Source organism: Engraulis encrasicolus, chromosome 19 (genome assembly GCF_034702125.1).
Source record: "Engraulis encrasicolus isolate BLACKSEA-1 chromosome 19, IST_EnEncr_1.0, whole genome shotgun sequence".
In the NCBI taxonomy this organism is placed as follows: Eukaryota; Metazoa; Chordata; class Actinopteri; order Clupeiformes; family Engraulidae; genus Engraulis; species Engraulis encrasicolus.
This window is the reverse complement of record NC_085875.1, coordinates 47,437,270-47,459,456: the sequence shown is the minus strand read 5'-3', so window position 1 is coordinate 47,459,456 and position 22,187 is coordinate 47,437,270. Positions and strand designations below refer to the sequence as shown.

The 22,187-nt window shown below is 43.7% G+C and overlaps 1 protein-coding gene across 1 annotated transcript in view; it reads left to right on the top strand.

Annotated features, from left to right (window-relative positions):
• The window catches only part of ldah (lipid droplet associated hydrolase), an 86,667-nt gene that overhangs the window by 30,025 nt on the left and 34,455 nt on the right, over nucleotides 1-22,187 (top strand). The window contains exon 4 of the mRNA XM_063223934.1: nucleotides 7,843-8,012. Coding sequence (XP_063080004.1) covers nucleotides 7,843-8,012 — 170 coding nt within the window. The remainder of the gene's footprint in view (nucleotides 1-7,842; nucleotides 8,013-22,187) is intronic.

Sequence of the window (22,187 nt, the reverse complement as noted above, 5' to 3'; positions counted from 1 at the left end):
CAAGTACAGCTCAAGATAGCAATGAAACAAGATTAGCATTTTACATGGTTGCATGGCAAATCAGACAAGGACAGGCAAATTAAGACCATTTATCACATAATTAATAATTAACATAACCAGAAGCCAATTTCTTAATACAGTATTGTTCGAAGAAGCTGGTCTGTGGAAATCACAGAGTGCAATATGGTTCAATTTCAATATTGGTCTCAAAGGGCCTGAAATTTTCATTCAGTATTCTCAATTGTCAGTTTGGGATGTACAGTTTGAGAAATACAACCGTTTTAATATTGAACTCATTCCTATCATTCACTTTGATTGTGATATTAGTTTTCAAGCCTTCTATCACTGACTCTTCTGCATTGCTTATCAAAAGCAATTTAACACAGAAGTTAATGCCATGGGGTATGAGAACCCAGGAGAACAGAGTGATTTTGTCTCATCCACAACCCCATCTAGTAGGGCTATGCAAAAAATCGTCCTGACAATACATTCTGATACTTATTTTCACAATGTATTGCATCAATTTATGACAAGATATCGAAATACTTATTTTCACGATATACTGCATCGATTATTTAATATAAAATTCTACTCGTCACTGGTTCATTTTGTTCAGTAGATAGTAGGTAAGTTAATATTTCTGTTATGATGGAAGCTCTCTCCAAGATGCTTAAATGCTAAAAATTAATTGACTTATGAATGCTGCACAGCAACTGACACAAGCTGTATTTTTACACATTTACTGAAGTAAATATCGCAATGCATCGAAATAGTACATGAATCGCCTCAAGCGAAAATGCTAAAGAACAAACATTTAAACCAAAATCACCACTTCTTTGGTAAAGTGTGGGCTGTTATTGACTATCTAGGGGCTTGGGGGCCCCCAGCAGCTGCCTGCCTTACCTGGTGGCAAGATGCGCCTCTGAACGCAGTGCATCTTGCAGAAGCGCATCGTGGCATGTATATCGTGATGCTTATTGAATCGTGAACACCTTGCCAATACCCACCCCTACCATCCAGAATGCTCCCGAGCTCATCAACCTCCGCAACCCAGTGTACAGTACTCCTGTACAGCTTTACGTCTCTTATGCGCAGAGGCAGACTTTCCATCAGGCAAACCTAGGCAATTGCCTAGGGCCCCGACCAAATCTGTCCTTCATAGGGGCCCCAACTGTCACACCAGTCGCGGTAGACACGCAAAAAAGCAGGCTTGATCTTAATGTGTCACTAATGTAAAATAATCAAAGATCTGTATGAGACAAAACACTTGAATATCACCAAAACACAGAATTGTGTGTCTATGTAATGACTTTTGAGGGCCCCATGTTTATATTTCGCCTAGGCCCCCAAAATGGCTCGATCCACCCCTGCTTGTGCTTGTTGCAGCCTGTGCAGCTCTGCGCCTCTTATGTGTGCTGCAGCCCAGTGTGCTGCCGGGACTGAAGCGACTTTTCTCGGCAGTGACGAAAATGCATGGAAACAGAGGAGATGGAACATGGGAGACGCTGCATTTGGAAAATCCAACTTGAGCAGAATTTGCACGGCGCTGGCCGGCAGTGTCCCGTTGAAATGAAAGGCAAAATAGCATTGGCTGTGTGGGGGGAGGATTTGAACAGGACTCACCATGCACGCCAACATGGTCAGTGTGAAAGGCCGAGTAGAACACACCGCCCGAGACTCGGCTGAAAGACTGCCGTCTTTCTGCTGCCACCACACCACGGTCTGGTGTGAAACTGGCCTGACAACATGCTCCAGCCCAGTGTAATCCTGTATGGCTTTACCCTTCTCATGCGTGCTCCAGCCCAGTGTGATCCTGTATGGCTTTACCCTTCTCATGCGTGCTCCAGCCCAGTGTGATCCTGTATGGCTTTACCCTTCTCATGCGTGCTCCAGTGACTTCAGGCTGAACCCTTCGGTGGTGGTTTGGGTTTCCCCCTCCACCGTCCTGTCGGTTCCTGAATGCTCACCATTGATATACAACCGGTCAAAGAGCACTCAGTTTGTCTTACGGTAGTTCAGAGCTGGGCATCCAAGTGAGCTGGGCAGTGCCTCAAACTCCCTCACTCTGTGATGGGGGGGAAATGGCATGAAGGAACCCTGGCACTTTCCAAACTTAGAGATGCATTGATGATCTCCTGCCCTCCTCCGTCCATACCACCGTGTTAGAGGCTACTCATTATTGACGGTAAATATTGGATGGTAGGGTGTTGCAGAGGTGGAGAGGGGGGGAAATCAAAACGCTTATGTTTCGGAAATATAAACAAAAGATGAAAAAAGTGAGCCCCCGAGCCTATCGTGAGGAGTTTATGTTCTAACAGTCCCTCAGTGGAAGGAGTGTTCCTGTGGTAGGCAATTTGTGATTGATGCTTTTGATTACACTTAAAAAAAACTGCTAATATAAACACGGGGAACATTTCGCAGTGTGCCAATGTCAATAACCTCTACCGGGTCAAGACTTCCTCTGGGGCCCCTGCTTTTCATTCATTTTGTCAGAATGGATTTGCAAGGCTACCGCTCATAAACCACGCTCCCCTCTTTGATACGGCGAAATTGCCCAGCATTTATGTCCAGACTACTAAAGTATTCATTCAAGAAATATCACTTGCCTCCAGTCTGGCCGGGCTCGTATGGGAAATGGATGTTAATGAGATGTTTTGACTATGTGTCCCCGATGTCAATTATTTTCTCAATGGTGGGGGGTAAGGGGTGCCAAGAATATTGGCCAAGCCATTCCCCCCCTCCCTTTTTTCTGGCAAAAAAAAATCACCCGCCAAATGGAGACTCACATTTTATAAGAATAGCGGTTATCAATTTAATGACTTTAAGTGTCGTGACTAGATTTTCCTGTTTACTTCAATGCGCTGGATGCTTGGTTGGGTGCCAAATACAATTTTTGTCTGAAAACATATTTTTCCCTTCTCAACTCAATAAACAAAGCACAGGGCGACAAGCACAGTAGACTTGGTCAGTTGTGTGTACCGCTTTATAAACAATCTAAATTGAATGTGGCAATTTACTGAACTTTAATTTTATTTTACTGAACTTTTTCTGTATATTGTTTAGGAGTCAAACTAATTGTGGTTGTTGTTGCCCCCATTCTCAACTCATATCTCAACCCACCGCATCCATAATAAAGCTTTTCCCATAAAATATCTATTTAGTTAGCTTCAAGCTAACTTCAGGCCTAAATGAAATTCAGTGGGAAATGCTGTGGGATGTTTGCACAGCAGTATAGTTTAGGAATTATTAGCGCTAGTAGTATGAATTCCCTTAGCGTGAGAGAATAGTTTACCCTTTCTGTCAAGATACCCATCCAGGATTTGGCCCGCACTTTGTGATCTCAAGTGTAACAGCCGTACAGCAACCATGATCCTCTCAGCCTACTCTAGCAGCAAAACTCTTCCTTTGCCAGAAAAAATCATTATGTCACTTTGAGGAATTTCCCGTGGCCGTATGTTGATCTTTATTGACCCATTAATCAAAATTTGCTCTTGTTTTGATTTTTTTTTTCGGTCTCAGCATTTACAGAGTCTGTATGAGCTTATTCCCTAAGCTCTCACACCCTTAGCCCTTGGTCCTCTGCTCTCGTCTGCTGTCCGCGCACACATGCATGATCTAATTCCAAACCGATCTGCAAGAATAACATCCTTCAACTCATGTTAAATCACTCTCCTTTCCAGCAGAGGGTTCACTGTTGTCCACACCAGACCAATTTACAGTAAGAAAATCTGTATTCAAAAGATGTACATGTACATGTGAAAGGGCTGTGTCAGATAGATGTCTGAGATCCCAGATTTAGAAATGGGACACTCCCTGGATTTATTTTCTTCATTTGAGTGCTTTTGAAACCCACAGGCCTCTTCTCTTGCTATTCAAGCACCATGTTGTTCCAAAAGCAACTTTGTGTAAACATGAAATGAAATGCTGCGAATATTCAGTTTCATCTTTTCAATGTTTTTAATCAAATCCAACAAGCTTCTATATAGTGTACATGTGCACACACCAAATGTGCCACCTGGCACCTAATGCTCTTTCAGACAAAGCGTTGTCGCAAGGAAGGCCTGTGATTGACTGCAATCGTTGTAGTAAATGTTGTTGCAACTTCCAGGGAGTGCAAATCTTGGGTGCTGCAATCACTGAATTTTGAGAACCCATAGACACGGGTTCAAGGCCTGGGTGGGGTGACTTCTCTTTCCTGTTTCTTACTATACTGTATGTCCATCCCAGATTTGTGGTTGAAAAGCTATTCAAAAGCGCAGCAGCTCGTTTCTAAAGAGGGGCTGAAAAAGGGGTGGGGTGCGATGGGGTTAGGTCAGATCCGTGATGTCTTTGGGAGTTTCGAGAGTCCGACAGAGTTTCTGGCATGCTGCCCCTCACTGAGTTCCTAGCTAGTCAGGCTACTTTGTCAGTTTGTGCAGTCTGGCTACTCCTCTGAGTTTATGGAGTCCGGCCTCATTCCTAGGTCTGCTCTGGGTGGTCCACTTAGCCGGCAGAGGCTTGCGATGCTAATGGTCTCGAGGCCTTGGATTCAACAGTACCCCCTCTGTGAAGTTAAATAAACAAGTATGACTGCTCTGCGGAGTAGCCAGAACTAAGGAGAGCAATGGAGAAGAAAACCAGGGGGAAATAGGGGCTGGGTGAGAACTAGACACACACTGTAAATATATAAGGAGTAGCCACACATCTGATCTTTGTTTACGTTAATGAAGCACCACCTTATTTTTTCTCCAACTGAAGATGTAAGTAGCACATAACTGTAACTGATGAACAGCTTTTGCTGGTTTATAGCGTCAGTGAATATGATAGAGGGAGAGAGAGAAGAGTATACCTTGAAAAGAGGTAGTCTCTTCTCTTCTCTTTTCTTCTCTTTTCTTCTCTTTTCCTCTTTTGACTCATTGAACTTGTCATTTAGTAGAAGACATTAGTAGTAGAGGTGCTTTATGGACCTGGAAGGAGACTCAGGACATCCCTGTAATTCTCTCTTTTTAATCTCTTGTAAAGGAAGATCAGAAGAGGAAAGCTGGCTTTGTCGAATTGCCCTCAAAGCTCTTCCACAATGCGGTCATCAGCAGAATGTCATGTCCCGAATGCAGCGGTCCCACCCCAAGGCTTCCATGCGAAAAAGAACACTCCTGCTTTTCATATAAACACTAACGTGTTTTGATCATCTGACTTTGAAACCCAAAACCAAATTAAAAGGATAATATTTAAAGGCCACAAATGTCTTCGCTGACAAGGCCAGTGGTGTAATTTATTGCTGTTTAGTCTCCCGGGGTGACACATTCTGGGATCCCTTCTGCTGAATCAGCAAACATCAAACGCCATTTGCCAGATGCCTGACCAATGAAGTGGAGGATCGGGGTGCCGCTGAGGAGGGATTGGATGACGTCGGCAGGCAGCTCGGGCCAAGATCAATGGCGGGATTGAATTTCTCTTTTTGCGCTGACTAGGGCCAGGAGATGAGCAATAGTGGTGAAGTGCAAAAGTTAGTTGCGTCTTGATGTTTTGTAGTCCAAAGACTACGTGCAGCTCGTTATTTTGAGATGGCCCTCTAGTCATCAGAGGACTCTGTAAAATACATTCTTAAGTAGCATTAGCTTAAAAGAAGAGCAGGTAGAGCGCTATTATTATCCCTGAAAATCAGCTGGTGCTCTTGGAGAGTGCAAAACAAAACTGAAGTAAATAGATCCTCGGTCCAAGCACTTATTCAAAAAGTCTAAGCACAGATAAAGATGAAGCAAGATAAAGATGGTATCAACATTAACTTAAATTTAAATTCTTTCCTTGTATCACAACCACCATCAGAGGATGGCACAGGGGTACTTGAGGAATTCCCAGTCATGCCTGGAGGAGCCCAGCACTTATACCTTCAGAAAATCATCAGTATGGGTGGCAGAATACATTGCATCAGGAAAAGGCTGGTGTGTTGATAAAAATCAAAGTATCCTAGGAGTTTCCCTCCGAACAAGTAAAAATTATCTGAAGTATATATCACTGGGTTTTTATCTGAAAGCCTTTATCTGAGTAGCTCAGAAATTCTCCGCCTTACAAGACACTCCTCTGAGGAGTTTAACATTCTCCTGATTGATCGATTGTTCTGTCATTCGGTGTTATCTCGCAACATGTGAAGTCTTTCAGAATATAAATTATTTTCATGCTGTCACACCTCCAGGCTTCCTGATCTTGCTCTTATCTCATCCTGGTGTCGTTGATGAGAAGTGTAATGATGCATGCAGTATTTCCTCAAATGACATGCCCCCTCTTTTGTTTCTCCATACATATATATTACAATACACATTTGTTCTATCTACTCGCTCCTTTTAATAAAGTGTATCTCCTTTTCTCACCCCTATGCTTCAGTGCTTCAAATGACCCCCCCCTCTCTCTATGTCTCTCTATCCACCCCGATCCTTCTCTTTCTTTCTTTCTTTCTTTCTTTCTTTCTTTCTTTCTTTCTTTCTTTCTTTCTTTCTTTCTTTCTTTCTGTCTTCACCAGTCTCCCATCCTCCCATCCCTCCCCTTCCACTTACCTTTATTTTTATTTGTCTACTCTTCTTTCCCTTACAGTACATTTCCATGTTTGCTCTCTCTCTGTCTGACACTTTCCCTTATCCTCTGGTATTTTCCTCTTTTGTTATTTTGATAGAGGTCAACAGGTTGCGAAGTCATTAAAGCGTTGTACATTTTAGAGATGAAGACTGTTTTTTTCTCTCTGTCTACCTCGCCTCCCTTCTTCTGGCATGCCGACGTCCTTTCTTGTTCCAGTACTTTTAAGATTACTGCACGGTTTACGGTTGCTAAGAAAATGTTAATTGTGTCCGCCAAACATTGTTCTGGGGCAGGCTTACCGGAATTGTTCAATAAAACGTTACTTTATCCATCTCTGAAGAAATGATGGCGAAACAAGATCAAGATGTCTGAAATCCGCATGGAATACTTAATGCTAGGTGCTGTTTGGGATTGGTTTTGTTTTGTAATTTAATTCCATGTTAAGCTTGGGGGGGGGGAACAGACACACACACACACACACACACACACACACACACACACACACACACACACACACACACACACACACACACACACACACACACACAAAATGTAGCGAGCCATAAGAATGAAGGACTAATGGTTCTCAAAACAACAGGAACAATACACAAAAAAGATTGGAGTGGTTTTCCTTTATGGTCTTGGCTCCTATGGTCGTCCAGTGACAGGCCGTCACTTTTATGCACTGCTGCGGTGATGTACTTGGACACTTCAGCAGCAGCAGCTCGCCGGACCGTTTTTATTTTTAAATACAAAGCGCTCTTTCCACCCCGCATCCCATGGGCTCGTGTGCTAGCAGTAAGCATTAGGGTTTGAGAGGATCTCCGGAGAAGACTTTGCCTGATTGAACCAATGAATGAATGAGTGGGTGAGAAAGGCAGCGTAGCGGCGGGGAGGGGAGGGGGGCAGCTGCACAGTAAGTAGGTGACTGGATGAATGAAAGGGTTTTACCTTCTCCTAAAACGGATGAGTGAGTAGGTGCCTGCCACACCAGCAGAGAAGAATGTCAGGCGAAGAATTACGTGCACGATGGACATCAGTGTTCCTCAGTGACTGATCCCTCTTTGGCTGTCTTTTTTTTCTTTCATTCTTTTTTTTTTACCTCTCTCTTGCTCTATATATCTCAGCATTTTGTCACACCAATATGTCTCTCTCTCTCTCTCTCTCTCTCTCTCTCTCTCTCTCTCTCTCTCTCTCTCTCTCTCTCTCTCTCTCTCTCTCTCTCTCCTTCCCTTTCTCTCTCTGCCTCTCTCTCTGCCTCTCTCTCTCTCTCTGTCTCTCTCTCCGTTGCAGACTCGTACGTGACAGAGTCCAGGGGTGTGTTTGGCCTCCAGGGCCAGATTGATCACAAGCTGTCCTTCCTGCAGCAGCATGTGCCGAGGGACACACGACTCGTGCTGATTGGCCACTCCATCGGCTGCTACATCATCCTGGACATGATGAGGAAAGACCCTGGCCTGAAGGTGGGGCAGATATTGGGAGAATAGATGTATAGCGCTCATTATGTCTGTCGTAGTAAAACGTGGGTTTTTCTTATACTTCAGACATGTAAAAGTTTCATCTTTTACCTGACATGTTTCGACGCATACTGTCGTTTTAGATATTGGGATATATGAGGGCAGTGAATGATGCAGCACAGTTACATGCACAGACTTTTCTGGTTTCAAAGGGAATGTTGCCAGTATTCGATTTAAAACAAGTTCCAGAATAGTCCGATGACATGTGCGGAACAGCATTCTGCAACTGGAATATTCCCAGAGCATAGCCATATTCAGAATAAATAAAGAGTTTTTCATGGCTCGTGTGCAAACCGAATACTGCCACAATTCTGTTAAATTCAGAATATTCCTTACATCTAACTGCGCTCAATGAATAAATGAATGAGTGAATGTTTCATGGTTTCTATGAGAAGACAAACATGATTTTGTGTGCCTAATATGATCATGTGTTATAGCCCATAGACCTTTTGTAATGTGTTGAAAAGGAATAGGCTGTGTGTTGCTTTTAATTATAGTTTGCTTTTCATGTGAAAAGAGGCTGAGAAGGAACCTGTTTCAATTTGAGCCGGAGATGTCTGATTGAATAACTCCCTTCGTGCCGCAATTACGCACACTGTAAAAACACGGCCATTCCATTTTCCCATGATTCCACCCAGCGCTCTCAATTTAAATGAGTGATTGCATGTTGGGTCGTTTCACGGCGCCCCTCTGAAACGCCACCTGAGCTTCCTCATATGTACAGAATCCAGTCCCACCGCCAGGGCTGGACTGGGACCACAAGCCGGCCCGGGCATTTTTGGCATGGACCAGCCCCTCACCCTTTACCCATATACTACAATTATAATGGGCTCAGTCTACTGTACATTAAGGATGCACAGATGGACCACCCCATCTAAATTGTGGGCTGGTCTCTTAAAGAATTTTTCAAACAAAAAGCCGAAACAAAAGCACCAGCCCTTGATGACTGTCTGCCGGCCCACCGAAAAAATACCCTGTATGCCAGATGTCCAGTCCAGCCCTGTCCACCTCCACCCAACCCCCAACCTCAACCAACCCCACACCACTCTCACAACCTTTCAACTGCCTTGGATACCAAACGGTGTCTCCCGCTAACTCTGCCTTGTAAAAACATCCACAGGCTCTGTGGTTCGTTGGTGCAACTCCTTCATTAATGTGGCAGCAGCAGTGCACGGCCCATTGAGGAGTGCGGGGGTAGGGTAGGGTTTTGTAGGGTGAGGTGGGGTAAGGGGAAAGCCATCCATAATTCTTGTGTGGAAGTATGTCACATTTTTTAAAAAAACTAAAAAGCTATCCTAAGAAAACCACTTGCGGGAGGGACTTTACAGTACGGTACACCTCTGTTCGCCATGTCCCGCCACTGAGAAGGTCAAGAGATTAAATAACAGGGAGGGGGGAAAAGACAGCAATATGGAGACTTTCTCCTCTTGCCCCCCCCCCCCCTTCTTAGGGGGTTTCCTGTCACTAAGATGAGCTCTTCATCATTTTTATTTTTTCGTTTACCTCCCCTCCTTTTCCCCTTGCTCTCTCTGTTCCCCTCTGCTCCTTAGAGAGAATTTGTAGAGCGGGGGCCTTTTTCTCGGTGCTTGGTCATTTCCCCCTTTTACTCTCTCCTGCTCTGCTCTCCATCTGTCACTCTTTGTCCCTCTCACTCTCTCCCTCTCTCTGTCTCCAACATGATCCGTTCTGATCTTTGACAGTACTGTACTGTGTATGCACACACCCACACGCACACACACTTCTCTTTCTCTCTCTCTCTCTCTCTCTCTCTCTCTCTCTCTCTCTCTCTCTCTCTCTCTCTCTCGTTCTCTCTCTCTCTCTCTCTCTCTCTCTCTCTCTCTCTCTCTCTCTCTCTCTCTGTTTTTATTTCTCACATGTACACACACACACACACACACACACACACACTCACACTCACACTCACACACACAGAGAGTGAGAGAATGAGAAGAATCCCTTTCCCTTTCCCTGTGTCTCCAGAGGGGAAGGCCAAACACTTTGAGTTAAAACCTCGTTGGAAAAGCCAATACATCATGCTTGAATAATCCTGTCAGAAGTGTTACAAGTCCTCGGACAAACACTCGGCCGACTCGTGGAGACTTTATTAAGTCAACCTTTAATTTAAAGGGTCCCGCGAGCGGGATGCACTCGGCCCCCAGACACGCTCTACTTAACACGCTCACAAGCACCACGACACCATTAAAGCCGTCATAAATGATTAAAGCCGTGACCGAGGGTAAATACGGCCCTGCCAGGTATGTGCAGACGTTTGCAGCCCATAGCACTCGGTGACACTGGGGTCTATGAATGCTCTTGTTGTGTCGGTGACCTCAACGGTGAAGCGTGTGAGAGGGCAGTTACTTCTATGTGGCGTATCTCGGGGTCGCTCAGCTCCCCCCACCTCCTCCCCTCTCTGCCGTTGGGGCTCCTCGGAGGCCATTACTTACTGAATCGATGCTTTCCAAATTCTTCAGTGTGGTGCCTTTAAAGAGTCAAGGAGTGGTCCCCTTTTCGTCACATTGTAAAAGTGTCACTTGCGGTCGGTGCCATCCGTAGTGTGTTGTTTATGGATGAGGTGTCATGTCGTGCTGATGTGAACCTCGCAAAAGTCTTTGACTAGTGTTGGTGGGAAGTGGTTGGATGTTGCATTTCGCCTTTCATGTTAATAGTCTTCTGGGTATTTCCAAGGTCGCGTAGAGCAACAAGACCAATAGCTCCCGGGACAAAGTTCCTTAACAAAATTAGTCAGCAAAGCAATTCCAGATAGGAGACGAAGAAGGAGTTTTGTAAGCACACACCCCCTGATCAGACTATTCCATGATGTTGCATAGAAGACAGTATTAAAGAATGATTTGAAAAACAGTTATTGCATTGTCATTGCTCAGTGGTTAATTGCAAAACAACCCTTAGTTGTTGTCATCTTTGGTCACCCTACAGTTTCTAATTACTTAGTGTGGTCATGGGCCGTCGTTGCCAGGCTCTTGCCTGACATGTAGTTCCCCGCAGCTTGGTGAGCTCCACTGCTAACTCTGGGAGAGCATGCGTTGGTTTCGCCTTCAGATAGCATGGCTTTTTCCATCATTCTGCCCGTCCTATCCACCAACAAATTCCTTCAAAAACGTTTTCTGTTGATCTCTAAAGCAGCAAGTCTAAAGTCTGTCCTATTACTCCTCAATGCGAGCTGCCTTTGATATTGAAGCAATAAATGCTCTGGTTATTTTTGGCTGGAGAAGTGGAATTCTGCTAGTGTCCCAGACCTCTGTGTGTGTTGGAGGTCCACCAGGGGGCTCCAGAGCCACACACACACACACACACACACACACACGCACACGCACACGCACACACACACACACACACACACACACACACACACACACACACACACACACACACACACACGCACACGCACACGCACACGCACACGCACACGCACACACACACACACACACACACACAGAACCGGGCTAGGGCCATGGAGGGTGGCTTACTAAATTCTATAAAGTCCTTCATGCAGTTTTTCCTCATTTGCAATTGTAATAGTACGTACTTTTAACATCAGTTACACACAACGTTCTTTTGTAGACAACTTTTTACAATATTGGTAAGGCCTCTATTGGACAGGACACTGACTAAGTGACAGGGAAGTAGTAGGAGAGCGACATGGGGAAGGGTTGGGAAAAGACCCTGGCTCGATATGAAGCCTGGGTCCCCACAGGCATGGATGGGTGCGTGAGCGCACTGCAACACAGCACTCTCAGAACCAGACATTTTTTAAGTAGAACTACTCAATGCCTCTCTTGTCCAGTGCTCCCCAACTGTTGAAGAAGTCAGAAATGTAGCATGTATGGGTCGGTTTAGCGTATATGTGTATTAGAATCAATGTTTTCTAAATTATTTGGGCAGGATGAGCATCTACCCCCATGGTCATGTTGATATTAAAAAAAATTTCTTCATGATGATCTCACGACCTAATTTCCTATTGGCCTATTCGTTTTCGTTTCTTACTCAAGGCCTACACCGGAAGTGAATAATATAAATGCAATATTAGTGAATAATATAATTAATATACCGGTAATTCAACATAATAGTATAATGGCAGGCAGCATATAGCCTGTAGTGAAACATAGCCTATTATATAAATACTGTATATTAGCATATTTATAATATAGGCTATGTAATATATAATATCCCCCAACCCTGTGCCACGGCGATTGGTCTTTTTTTTTTGGTCTTGGAAATTTAGGAAAAGGTTTTGGAAAAGTCATGGTAAAGTCATGGAAAAAAAATGGTGAAAAAGTGTATGAACCCTGTGTATACCAAGTGCGACCTACGTTACTTGAGCGACGGAAGTAATTATTTCTATACTGTATGGCGTGTTGGCGACTAAAGCGACCAAAGCGAATTCGCCAGGAGCAAACCAGGGCGAATTTAAACAATTCAAAGTCAAGCTAATAATATGGTAATGAGCTGTGACGCGGTTCAACCAAAACCAATTGGAATGTTAATATCTCTGAATGTCCCAGGCTGTCAAGCCAGAGCTGTAATGTGATTAGCTAAATAAAATAAAGCATGTCAATGTCACGTCCAAAGTGAATAAAGTGAATTCATGGCGAAACCTTTTCAGCGACATCAGCTACCTGGGTCGAGTTGGTCATATCTGGTCTACACGCAGCATAAGCCCTCCACATTTGGGCTTGGATGCGCATGGCGACCCATGGCCTGGGTCCTTTGCCAGCCCTGCCCTGTCTCTCTCCCCCACTATTTTCCTTTCATACTCTCAGCTATCCAATAACCAACGAAGACACAAAAGCAAACAAAAAACAAAGAACCAAACCAAACAAAGAAGGGTAGCATTGTAGAGGGGAAGCTGCTCGTTGTGGGCCCTGACCTGCCTATAGCCTAGAATCTTGGAACCCTGGAACCCTGGAGCACAGCCCATGAAGATGTAGACAGACGCAGCACAGAATCAGCATCTAGGGACACACACACAACAAGATATAAAGGGGAAGTTGAGTACATTCAAAAGCAGATGATTTAGCCCCTACTGTAAAAAAAAGAAAAGGCAAAAAGTGTTAAAAACATACATGATAGCTGTAAACGTCTACATTTTGGCAGTCTACATGCAGTACTGTTTGGCTGCTTAAGCAGGCTGGAGAGGAGCACTGCAGTGTTGAGCTTTAAATAGGCTTCAGAGACCAACTAAGAGCTTTCTGGCCTCTGGGTTCAAAGAATGTTGGATGGATCAGTAGTGTTGAAGCTTAGGCTGGGACAGACCCAAGACCAGAACTGTGCGCTGTATGAAGATGATCGTTTTCTGCTCAAAATAAACAAATATTCCTGCTGGGAAAATGTCTGGTCTTGCTCATTATGACATCTGCGAGCAAAGCTAGTGTTAGCAGTCATATTGCCTTTGCCAGATTTTGGTTTGCTTTGTCGTTTTGTAGTGACTTGCAGGACACTGAAATCCTAAAGCTGTGCCCAAGACAATGTGTTCAAGTATGCAAGAGTTACAGAGGTGTATCAACTCAGTCTATCCACACCCATCGTCGAATGAGGCCATATTGTCAATTGGGTAGATTCAACCAAAATGTGGGTTTTAATTATTACAATGTCAGAATATAATAAAAAGAAAATCATCATGCCAATAATAAAGACCATACAGTAGTTGTATCTTATTTCCGTAAGTGCACCTAGTTTTACTTATGATCACTTGCGCTTCTCCAACAGAACAGGTGTGAAATCTGACCTGAGCTTCAAGAGTTGATTAATGATCATGTGTTTCGTGCCCTTGGCCAACATCTCCTCTCTTGAGCCGTGTCTTGGCAGAATTTTGATGAAGGCTTGTATCTATGTGGTCGAGTGAGTGAGGAATTTGGCAACAGGAGAACCCCCACTTATAACACTTAAGTGGTCTGTCAGTGATGTGAGAAAGACAAATTCAAACAGAATAGATCTGACCCCCAAAGCGAGGAAGAACAACAGGTGAGCTTCGCCATATATCTTTATCATTTTACTAGTCTAAACATATGTTCCTCTATCTGTTGTTGCAGAGCCATGACTTATGAGTAACACTGTTGCTGAGGACAAGGCCGTACATCATCCAAGATACAGTTTGGCCTCTGCCATCACTACAATCATCCATAAGGCAACACAGAGCAGAGAGAATATGTGCTGAAAATAATATAAAAAGCCCCCAAATTAAAGGTGAATAAATATGAATATCACACTTGTTGAATATTGTATAGCAGTGGTCTCCAATTATTTTTCTGCAAGGGCCAAATTATGTAGACCAAATGAGTCTGCAGGCCAAATCAACGCCCCAACCCAATGAGACAGAAGTTAGATGTCTGGACAGAGAACAGATTTTCGCATTGCCATTTTCCCTTCTTGTCAATGTCTGTTTTGAAACTGTTAGCATAAGATCTAACTCTCTGTGAATGGAGAGATATGACTCACTGAAGTTTTGGTGACTGAAAATCACTCATATTTATGTTTTAATTTGTTCTGACCTCATGTCGAACCAAGAGTTGGCCATGCCCTGGCCAGATTTGGCCTGCGGGCCTTTGTTTGCAGACCAAGGTTGTATAGCAAAACTCAGCATCAAGATAGGGAAACAGTAGGGTCTACATTCCCCCTTCATGTGTATTAATAGTACCGGTATTATATAAGGACCAAGGTTAGGGTTACACGTTTAATACTATTGTCTGTTGAGTTCCTGATATCACTGATTTCAAAACCTGTATCTAGCCATAACAACAAAATGAAAAACAAATATGGCCATTGGGCCAACTTCAGTAATGATTAAAAAACATTAATTTTATGTTGAGGCATAGTAAACAAAAGGCAGAGGGCATAGTAAAACAAAAGGTTCTAGCAAATTATAAGATGAATAGTCATTGAATCATTGCCTGTTTATGGTATAAATTTTATTATGTGTCATCTGGAGATTACATTTTGTCATAACAATCATAACAGATCAGTTCCTGTCATATTGTCGCTGCCACACTATTTTTCTATACACCCGCGTTTACAACCATAGTCTAGGTCTGTTAGTCAGCGCTTCACTGGGATATATAAAATAATGACTTTATGTAGCAACGTTCAGAGATGCAATAGGTTATTATAATGCGGTTCTTAACTAATGGGAATATTGTTGAACTTATATTTTGATTATGTTTTGTATACATTATTTATTCAATTTATGTATACATTTATTTCGTTTTTCTATACTTTTCCTTCCAACCTGCCGCGTCCCCCCTAGCACCTCCTGTGGCCCATCAGGGGTCCCTGCCCCCACTTTAAAAACCACTGCTCTATACAACTTCTATACAAAAAATAACAATTTCACTATACCAGTTTGTGCGTGTGTGTGTTTGTGCGTGTGTGCATACTTGAGTGCTTATGTGTGTTGGAAATAAAGTATATCCCTATGTTTTCGAACTATGCTCTCTCCTAGTCTGCTCTGTAACCTCTGTAAAACCACCAGAGAAACCAGACGTTTCTTGTCGTAAGCACAGTAAACATTGTGCAATCAGGTAATGATTTAGGAGAGGAACTGAGACAGGGGTTTCTCCTATGGTTGCTCACCTACCACAGAGGCCGAGGGTAGGCTTCCTTGTCAATTGTACTTGAAGCTGCTCCTCTTCGGCAGCCCTGTTTTCCTCAACCCCGCTTGGCCCCAAGACATTTTCCTGAGCTTTTGTTAGGGCCCTCCTTGGCACGGCATCTGTCAGATGTCCACCAGAGACGTTAGGAGTTGGCCTTCCAGAAGTTTACTGGAAAACTGGGGAAAAAAGAAAAGAGAAGCAGTATGTGAACAGACGGTCTGCTGTGGTTTCCCAAAAAGACGGGGAGGAAAAAAGTCATCCTGACTCATTATCTGCAGGAAGCTCATGGGTCAGTGCAAATGTGACAGTGATGAAATCCATGTCATATGTTGTTTGCCGACTTCGAACCTGTGGAGCCCTCCCCGATCAGCAGACAGGAGGCATCAAAGAGAGACGTCCTGTCCTGATAGACTGTTTCATATTTTTTTGGTATGAAATAAGATCTGAAATGCCTGGCTAAAGGGAAGAAAAAAACATGTGGCTGCTCATTCATGCGGCGCAGAATTACATTTTTGGTTAAGACCCCGTCAACAAGCTTCTCAAACACACACAAACACACCAGAGAATGAGAAGAACAAAGCCTTCAAGCCTCCGTCCAGGGTACATGATGTGAACGCCAAATGAGTCACTTGTGTTTTTGAAATGTGATAAGTGCCTTAATACTCACCAACCTTAGGCTTAACGGTCCGACAGTCATCAGCTATTTAGTAACATATGATCAATTTACTTCTATGTATTATTCAGGAATTGGGGAAGGGTCTTGTGTGCTGTTGAGGTCTGAGGTGTTTTTAAGAATTATTTTCTTAATGTCTGTTAATATTCTTCATCTCCCTCACAGTCTTAGTCTGATTAAGGATACGAAGAGCAAATTTGGGGTCAGGGTTGATCATCCTCATAAACAGGTGCGATGCACTTGATGGGCTTTTTTTGTGCGCCAGTTGATTGTGTTGTGATGCAGCTCGGGGTGCCTGAGGCGTACCACAACAGCTGTTGGCATTTCCTCTCCAAAAGGGATGGTAGGCTACTGACGAAGCAAAACGGCACCTTGGCCCCACCTCTTGCTCTCTCCTACCCTCATCTGCCCCTACAGTACCTAGCCATCTGCTCTGCACCTGACGAAGAAGATAGGGACCACATGAGACACACGCTCACTCACCATTTTGTTTTTTTGTTGACAAAACAATTTCAATACGGTGACCAGAACAATAGAAATTCCAGCGCAGCGCACATCCATGTCGGAATGGATCAGCTCCGACTTTGTTCATTGAAGAATGAAAGCCTGATTAACTCTATGATTTTTTTTACACTACTGTCTTTATAAGACTTACGTGTCACTATGGTCATTCCCCCCATGCTGCACACCTGTTATCAGACAATAAGCACTCATTGGATTACAGGAAGTTCCTGTTCCTCTCTTGCCAAATGCTTTTGGATCACTTTATATAACACAATACAACAGTTGATCTGGTTGTACAGTTCCTTCTCTTATGAACCGCATTCGAGAGTAGTATGCCCCTATGTAAAAGGTCAGTGGCCACACACATACATGCACACACTCATACACGCGCACATGAGTTTTTTCCTTTGAATAGTTCAGCAGTTCATGTATTGCCCTCCTAAACATGCTGGTTTTTTTTCAAATCTTGCTTTTAATATAGCTATCGCATAATCTTGAGGCATCACCAGTGTCTTTCTGTAGGATGAACCTTAACCTTACAGACGAAGACCAGAGGTTTTTGTCTGGGACTTCAAAATGTGGCAGTGTTTCATGCTTAGAATAGACAACGGGGTCTGTGGACGTCACAAACCTCCTGCAAAACAACCCTAGACTGTCATCACATGTTCTCTTGTGTGTTTGACAGTTTATGTCACACTCTGAGCTTTCAACCCTTCACTAACCTGCCGGCATGCAAACAGCTTGCATGATGAGCCAATGATTCTTCACTCTGAGTCTGTACTGTAGAATAGTACATAAATGGCAATGTTTTTATCTTCCCTCTGAAATTGATTCCCCACAGTATTGTTTAAGCCTGTCGTCATTATAGTGGAAGTGTGAACTTGTCAGTTATTTTTTATTATTTATATTATTATTATATATATTTTTTTTAATTCTGTAGTTAGTCTTCACTAGCTCTCTCCTGGTATCATGTCTCACTCAAACCTTGATTTTGTACAAAGCACTCTCTGAAGTTTTTTTTTCTCTGCTACATGCATGTAGAGGGGTAGTCAGGAGTAAGCGTTTAGGGCGTCATACTTGTAGCCCAAAGGTTGCCAGTTCAACTCCTGACCTGTCAGGTTGGTGGGGGGAGTAATTAACAGGTGCTTTCCCCCATCCTCCTCCACGACTGAGGTACCATGAGATTAGTACCGTCCCGCCACTCTGCTCTCTTCGGGCGCTGTTTCAGACTGCCCCTTTGCATGGGTCATGCATAAAATACAATTTCTTGTGTCAGTGAGCAATGTCTGCTGTGGAGTGCTGTGTCACAATGATAATGGGAGTTTCTCTTGTGGGCTTTTGGATTTAACTTTGTATCAGATCTGCAATGCAGCCTCTACCCTGTCATGTACTTAACTTTTCCTCACCCAGTGTCGAGCCGTGCTTTAAGCTGTTTGGTATGAAACTCCTATGACGCAAATTGGCCCCTGTTAGAAGCTTGTTTTTTGGATAGTTTGTGAATATTTGTCTGGCCATCACATCTTGTCTTTCAGAATTTCCTCAAGCACCCCATTCCCTTTTCTTGCGAAGGGCTTTATTTGCCCTCAGAGATGTCGTTTGCATTTTCAGATTTGACTTTGAACAGATGCGGTGTCTGCCATTCTGGTGTTGAGACATTTTCAGCGTGTAACTTTGGTGGTCAGTTTCATACGTTTTGAAGCTGAATTTCACTCACTTTGCTTTACTATACCTAATACAGCTACTAGGACACATAATACACCTAAACTTAGATTGTCTTGGGGACGTAGTGGCTCAATGAGCTAAGATACAGTACCATTACACCGGCGACCCAGGTTTGACTCTGAGCCAAGGTCCTTTGCTGATCTCCCCCCCCCCCCTCTCTCTCTCTCTCCCACTCATTTCCTTTACTTACTTTACTTTTATTTTTTCCAGGACATTGCACATTAATGAACATATACATACAGTACATATACATACATATATGTGCCAGATTATAGTCCAAAGGCTAATTTCCATCTGGTGTCCAAAATAGGCAGGGTAGATGTTTGCAAGCAAAGAGATTAAAATCACAAACATACATTTTATACCAAAAAAATCCTCTCACTGTCCTGTCCTAAATAAAGGCATGAAAGCCTAAAAACATATCTTAAAAAAGACCGTCTGCATAATCAGTCAGTGGTGAAAACCAGGGATCTGTTTGACTCATACTCCTTTGCCTTTTGGCTTGTTGGTTTCCTGCCCAGGTAGTTGACCGCACAGCAGCAAACAAATGCAGATCAGAGCTGATTCATGTAGACGTCTCTTTCCTCCTAAACTTTTCCCCCTAAACAGTTCGTAACCACACAGCGCTAAGACACACAGTGGTACGTCACTGACTCAACTCCATTCATGTCACAACTTTAACAGCACGTCAAGTAGTGTGTCTATAGCAGATGACAAATTGAAAACGTAGGTAGTGCAGTACTTTCTGTCAGAGGTGTGATTCAATGCACAATTGACAACATTTTTATGGTTTTCAGCATCGTTGGGGAGTGTGAAGCATCTTGGTGACTTTTTCTTTCTGCTCGTACTGTCTCACAGTGTCTTCCTGTGCTTGTAAGGATAAGAGAAGGAAACAAATTTTAAGGTGTGTTTTGTGCGTGTGACAGCAACCAGTTTTGACCCCTGCGGGCCCCATAGTAAGGGTAGAGATTGCAGATCTATGGATCTGTAGAATATAGGTCCTGTCAGCTAACTCACTGCAACAATGTTACTGGCAAGGTCACATAGTGCCTGCGGGAAGCCGTGTGCAAGGTGTGTGTGCTGACGTACTGTATGCATGTGTTAGTGTGAGTGTAAGTTAAAGGAAGAGTGGAGTGGAGTGGAGAGGAGAGTAAGTGTTGTGATGATGGAATGGAGAGTGGAAGGGCGTCACAAATGGCAAGCCCTGCATGCCTTCCCTCGCCCTATGCCCTTGCTCAGTATGCCAGCCTGCAGGGTTGCCAGATGTGTCCGATGGTTTCCAGCCCAAAAAATGCTCAAAAACAGCCTGGAGGCACTACTGTAAATCCCGCCCAGTTTGAACTAAATTACATTGATTTCTAGGGCCATGCATCTATAGAAAACCCCACCCAGTGCCCTTTTTTTTTTTTTTTTTTTTTACTGCCGATGGCCGATCCTAAATCTCCCAATCTGGCAACACCAATCTGCCAGCCAGGCGCAGCTGTGGTGATTTTGATTTTTCCAAGCACTGACAACATCCTCAAGCTGCCCTGAGCAGTCCTGGAGAGATTTTTTTCTCCATAAGCACCAAAAAGACCAGACCACGCTGGCTGGCCATACCCTTTTAAAGGGCGAAATGTTTGTTTTCTTTCCGCTAACCTTTGTGTATGAGCGTGAGAACCTGCATGTATGGAAATGTGGAGTCATATGGAGTCTTCACCCCCATCTTGGCCGAGCTGTGCCTTCCAAGGGTTGGAGAGGGGGTTGAGAGTGTGCTGCTCTCTCCGCTGAGGCTGTTTGCAGGCCGGCCAGAGCAGTGCTGGTGCTGGTTTCCACACCAGTTACACTTTAAACTAGGGCTGTGACGATACACTCAATTCACAATTCAGATCATATCATGATCTTTGAGCTATGGTTTGATACACCCCACGATTTTTTCCAACTATCTTTTGAAATTAATGAATTAGCTTTTTTCACATTTGAAACTGGATGAAGGGTAACAGTACTTTGAAAGTGTGCATCACGATACTGCCTTCTTGCACAATGATATAATATTGTTTTCTCTGCGTATCACCATTTCTCTGTTTGATCCAATATGTAGAACTGTAAACCAACGTGCTTTCCAGTGAATGACCTGCATTCATTCAGTGTGGTTCATTTACCCTCGTGTGACCCAGTTTAACCCACAGCACGTTGTAATTATGGTTCCCCCTGTTGTCATTACGCTTTTTAGGTTCACAACACTTTAGAACCAACTTTCCGATTCCCGAACGATTCATTGTGAATACCGGAGCACCAGCACATTTTTTGGTGGGCCTGAACAGGCCTTGAGAGTAATTAACAAGACACAGGTTTCAGTCGTGTTCTACTACCATAGAGCGGGGACAGTACACATGACACGGTTACACAAGGTTGCAATGGAAACCTTTTTTTTCTTTTCAGCTCTTACACACCCACTGTGAGTTTCCGTTGGGCACACTGGAAGGAAAAGTCTGCAGAAGCGCTGAAACACACATACAGTATGAACAAGTGAATAAAGGGACACGTCCTGAAAACACAGTAATTATTAGAAGAGCAACTAAAGGTTAAAAGAGCATTGAAGGACGTTTCCTCTTTGGAAATGCCTAGCAGGTTCTAACAGGACTTGTCTCCTGCAAAGCACAGATGGTAGCAGCAAATTTATATCGCACATATGCACTACAACTACAACAGGAAAGCTGTGAGGAAAATTAGGAATTCTCGTTCATCAATGTTGTATTTTTGGAGCATACAATAATTTTGGAACATACCATATTGTACATTTTCCACTTGAAAAATTGGTGGAGAGTTAGCCTAAGTGTTAATTTGGCTGTGATTTGTGATATTACGAAACATTGCAAAACGGCGGATTGGTTTGCAAAGGACAAATGGGCTGTTGGTCTGTCTTAAATGAAACGGTTCTGTGGGCCAGCGCGGAGCAGGAGGACCCTCTCTCATGTTCCCGAAAGAACTTTGATTATATCTGGCATTCTTCACATCGAACAGACATCATCCAGGAAATTCCAGCGATTGTTGCTGTGTGTGTGTGTGTGTGTGTGTGTGTGTGTGTGTGTGTGTGTGTGTGTGTGTGTGTGTGTGTGTGTGTGTGTGTGTGTGTGTGTGTGTGTCTGTCTGTCTGTCTGTCTGTCTGTCTGTCTGTCTGTCTGTCTGTCTGTCTGTCTGTCTGTCTGTCTGTCTGTCTGTCTGTCTGTCTGTCTGTCTGTGCTTGTGTGTGTCTGTATTCACTCATGTGGAGTGTACTGCATGTGTGAAGTTAGAGTGTTGTGTGTGTGCCTGTGTGTGTGAATGTGTGTATGGGAGCAGTGTAATGGAGGCATACCGTATGTGTGTGTAGGTGTGTGATCTTGGTGATGTATGGCGTGTGTGTATGTGGTGCATTGGGTATGTGATTTCCTTTCATGTGCATTGAAAGATGTTTCTCTATAGCTGAGTGTTACGGGATCAATTTGTTTGCCTCTGAGCGGATGCCTTCTCACTGTTCTCTCTCACACTCACTCTCTCTCTCTCTCTCTCTCTCTCTCTCTCTCTCTCTCTCTCTCTCTCTCTCTCTCTCTCTCTCTCTCTCTCTCTCTCTCTCTCTCTCTCTCTCTCTCTCTA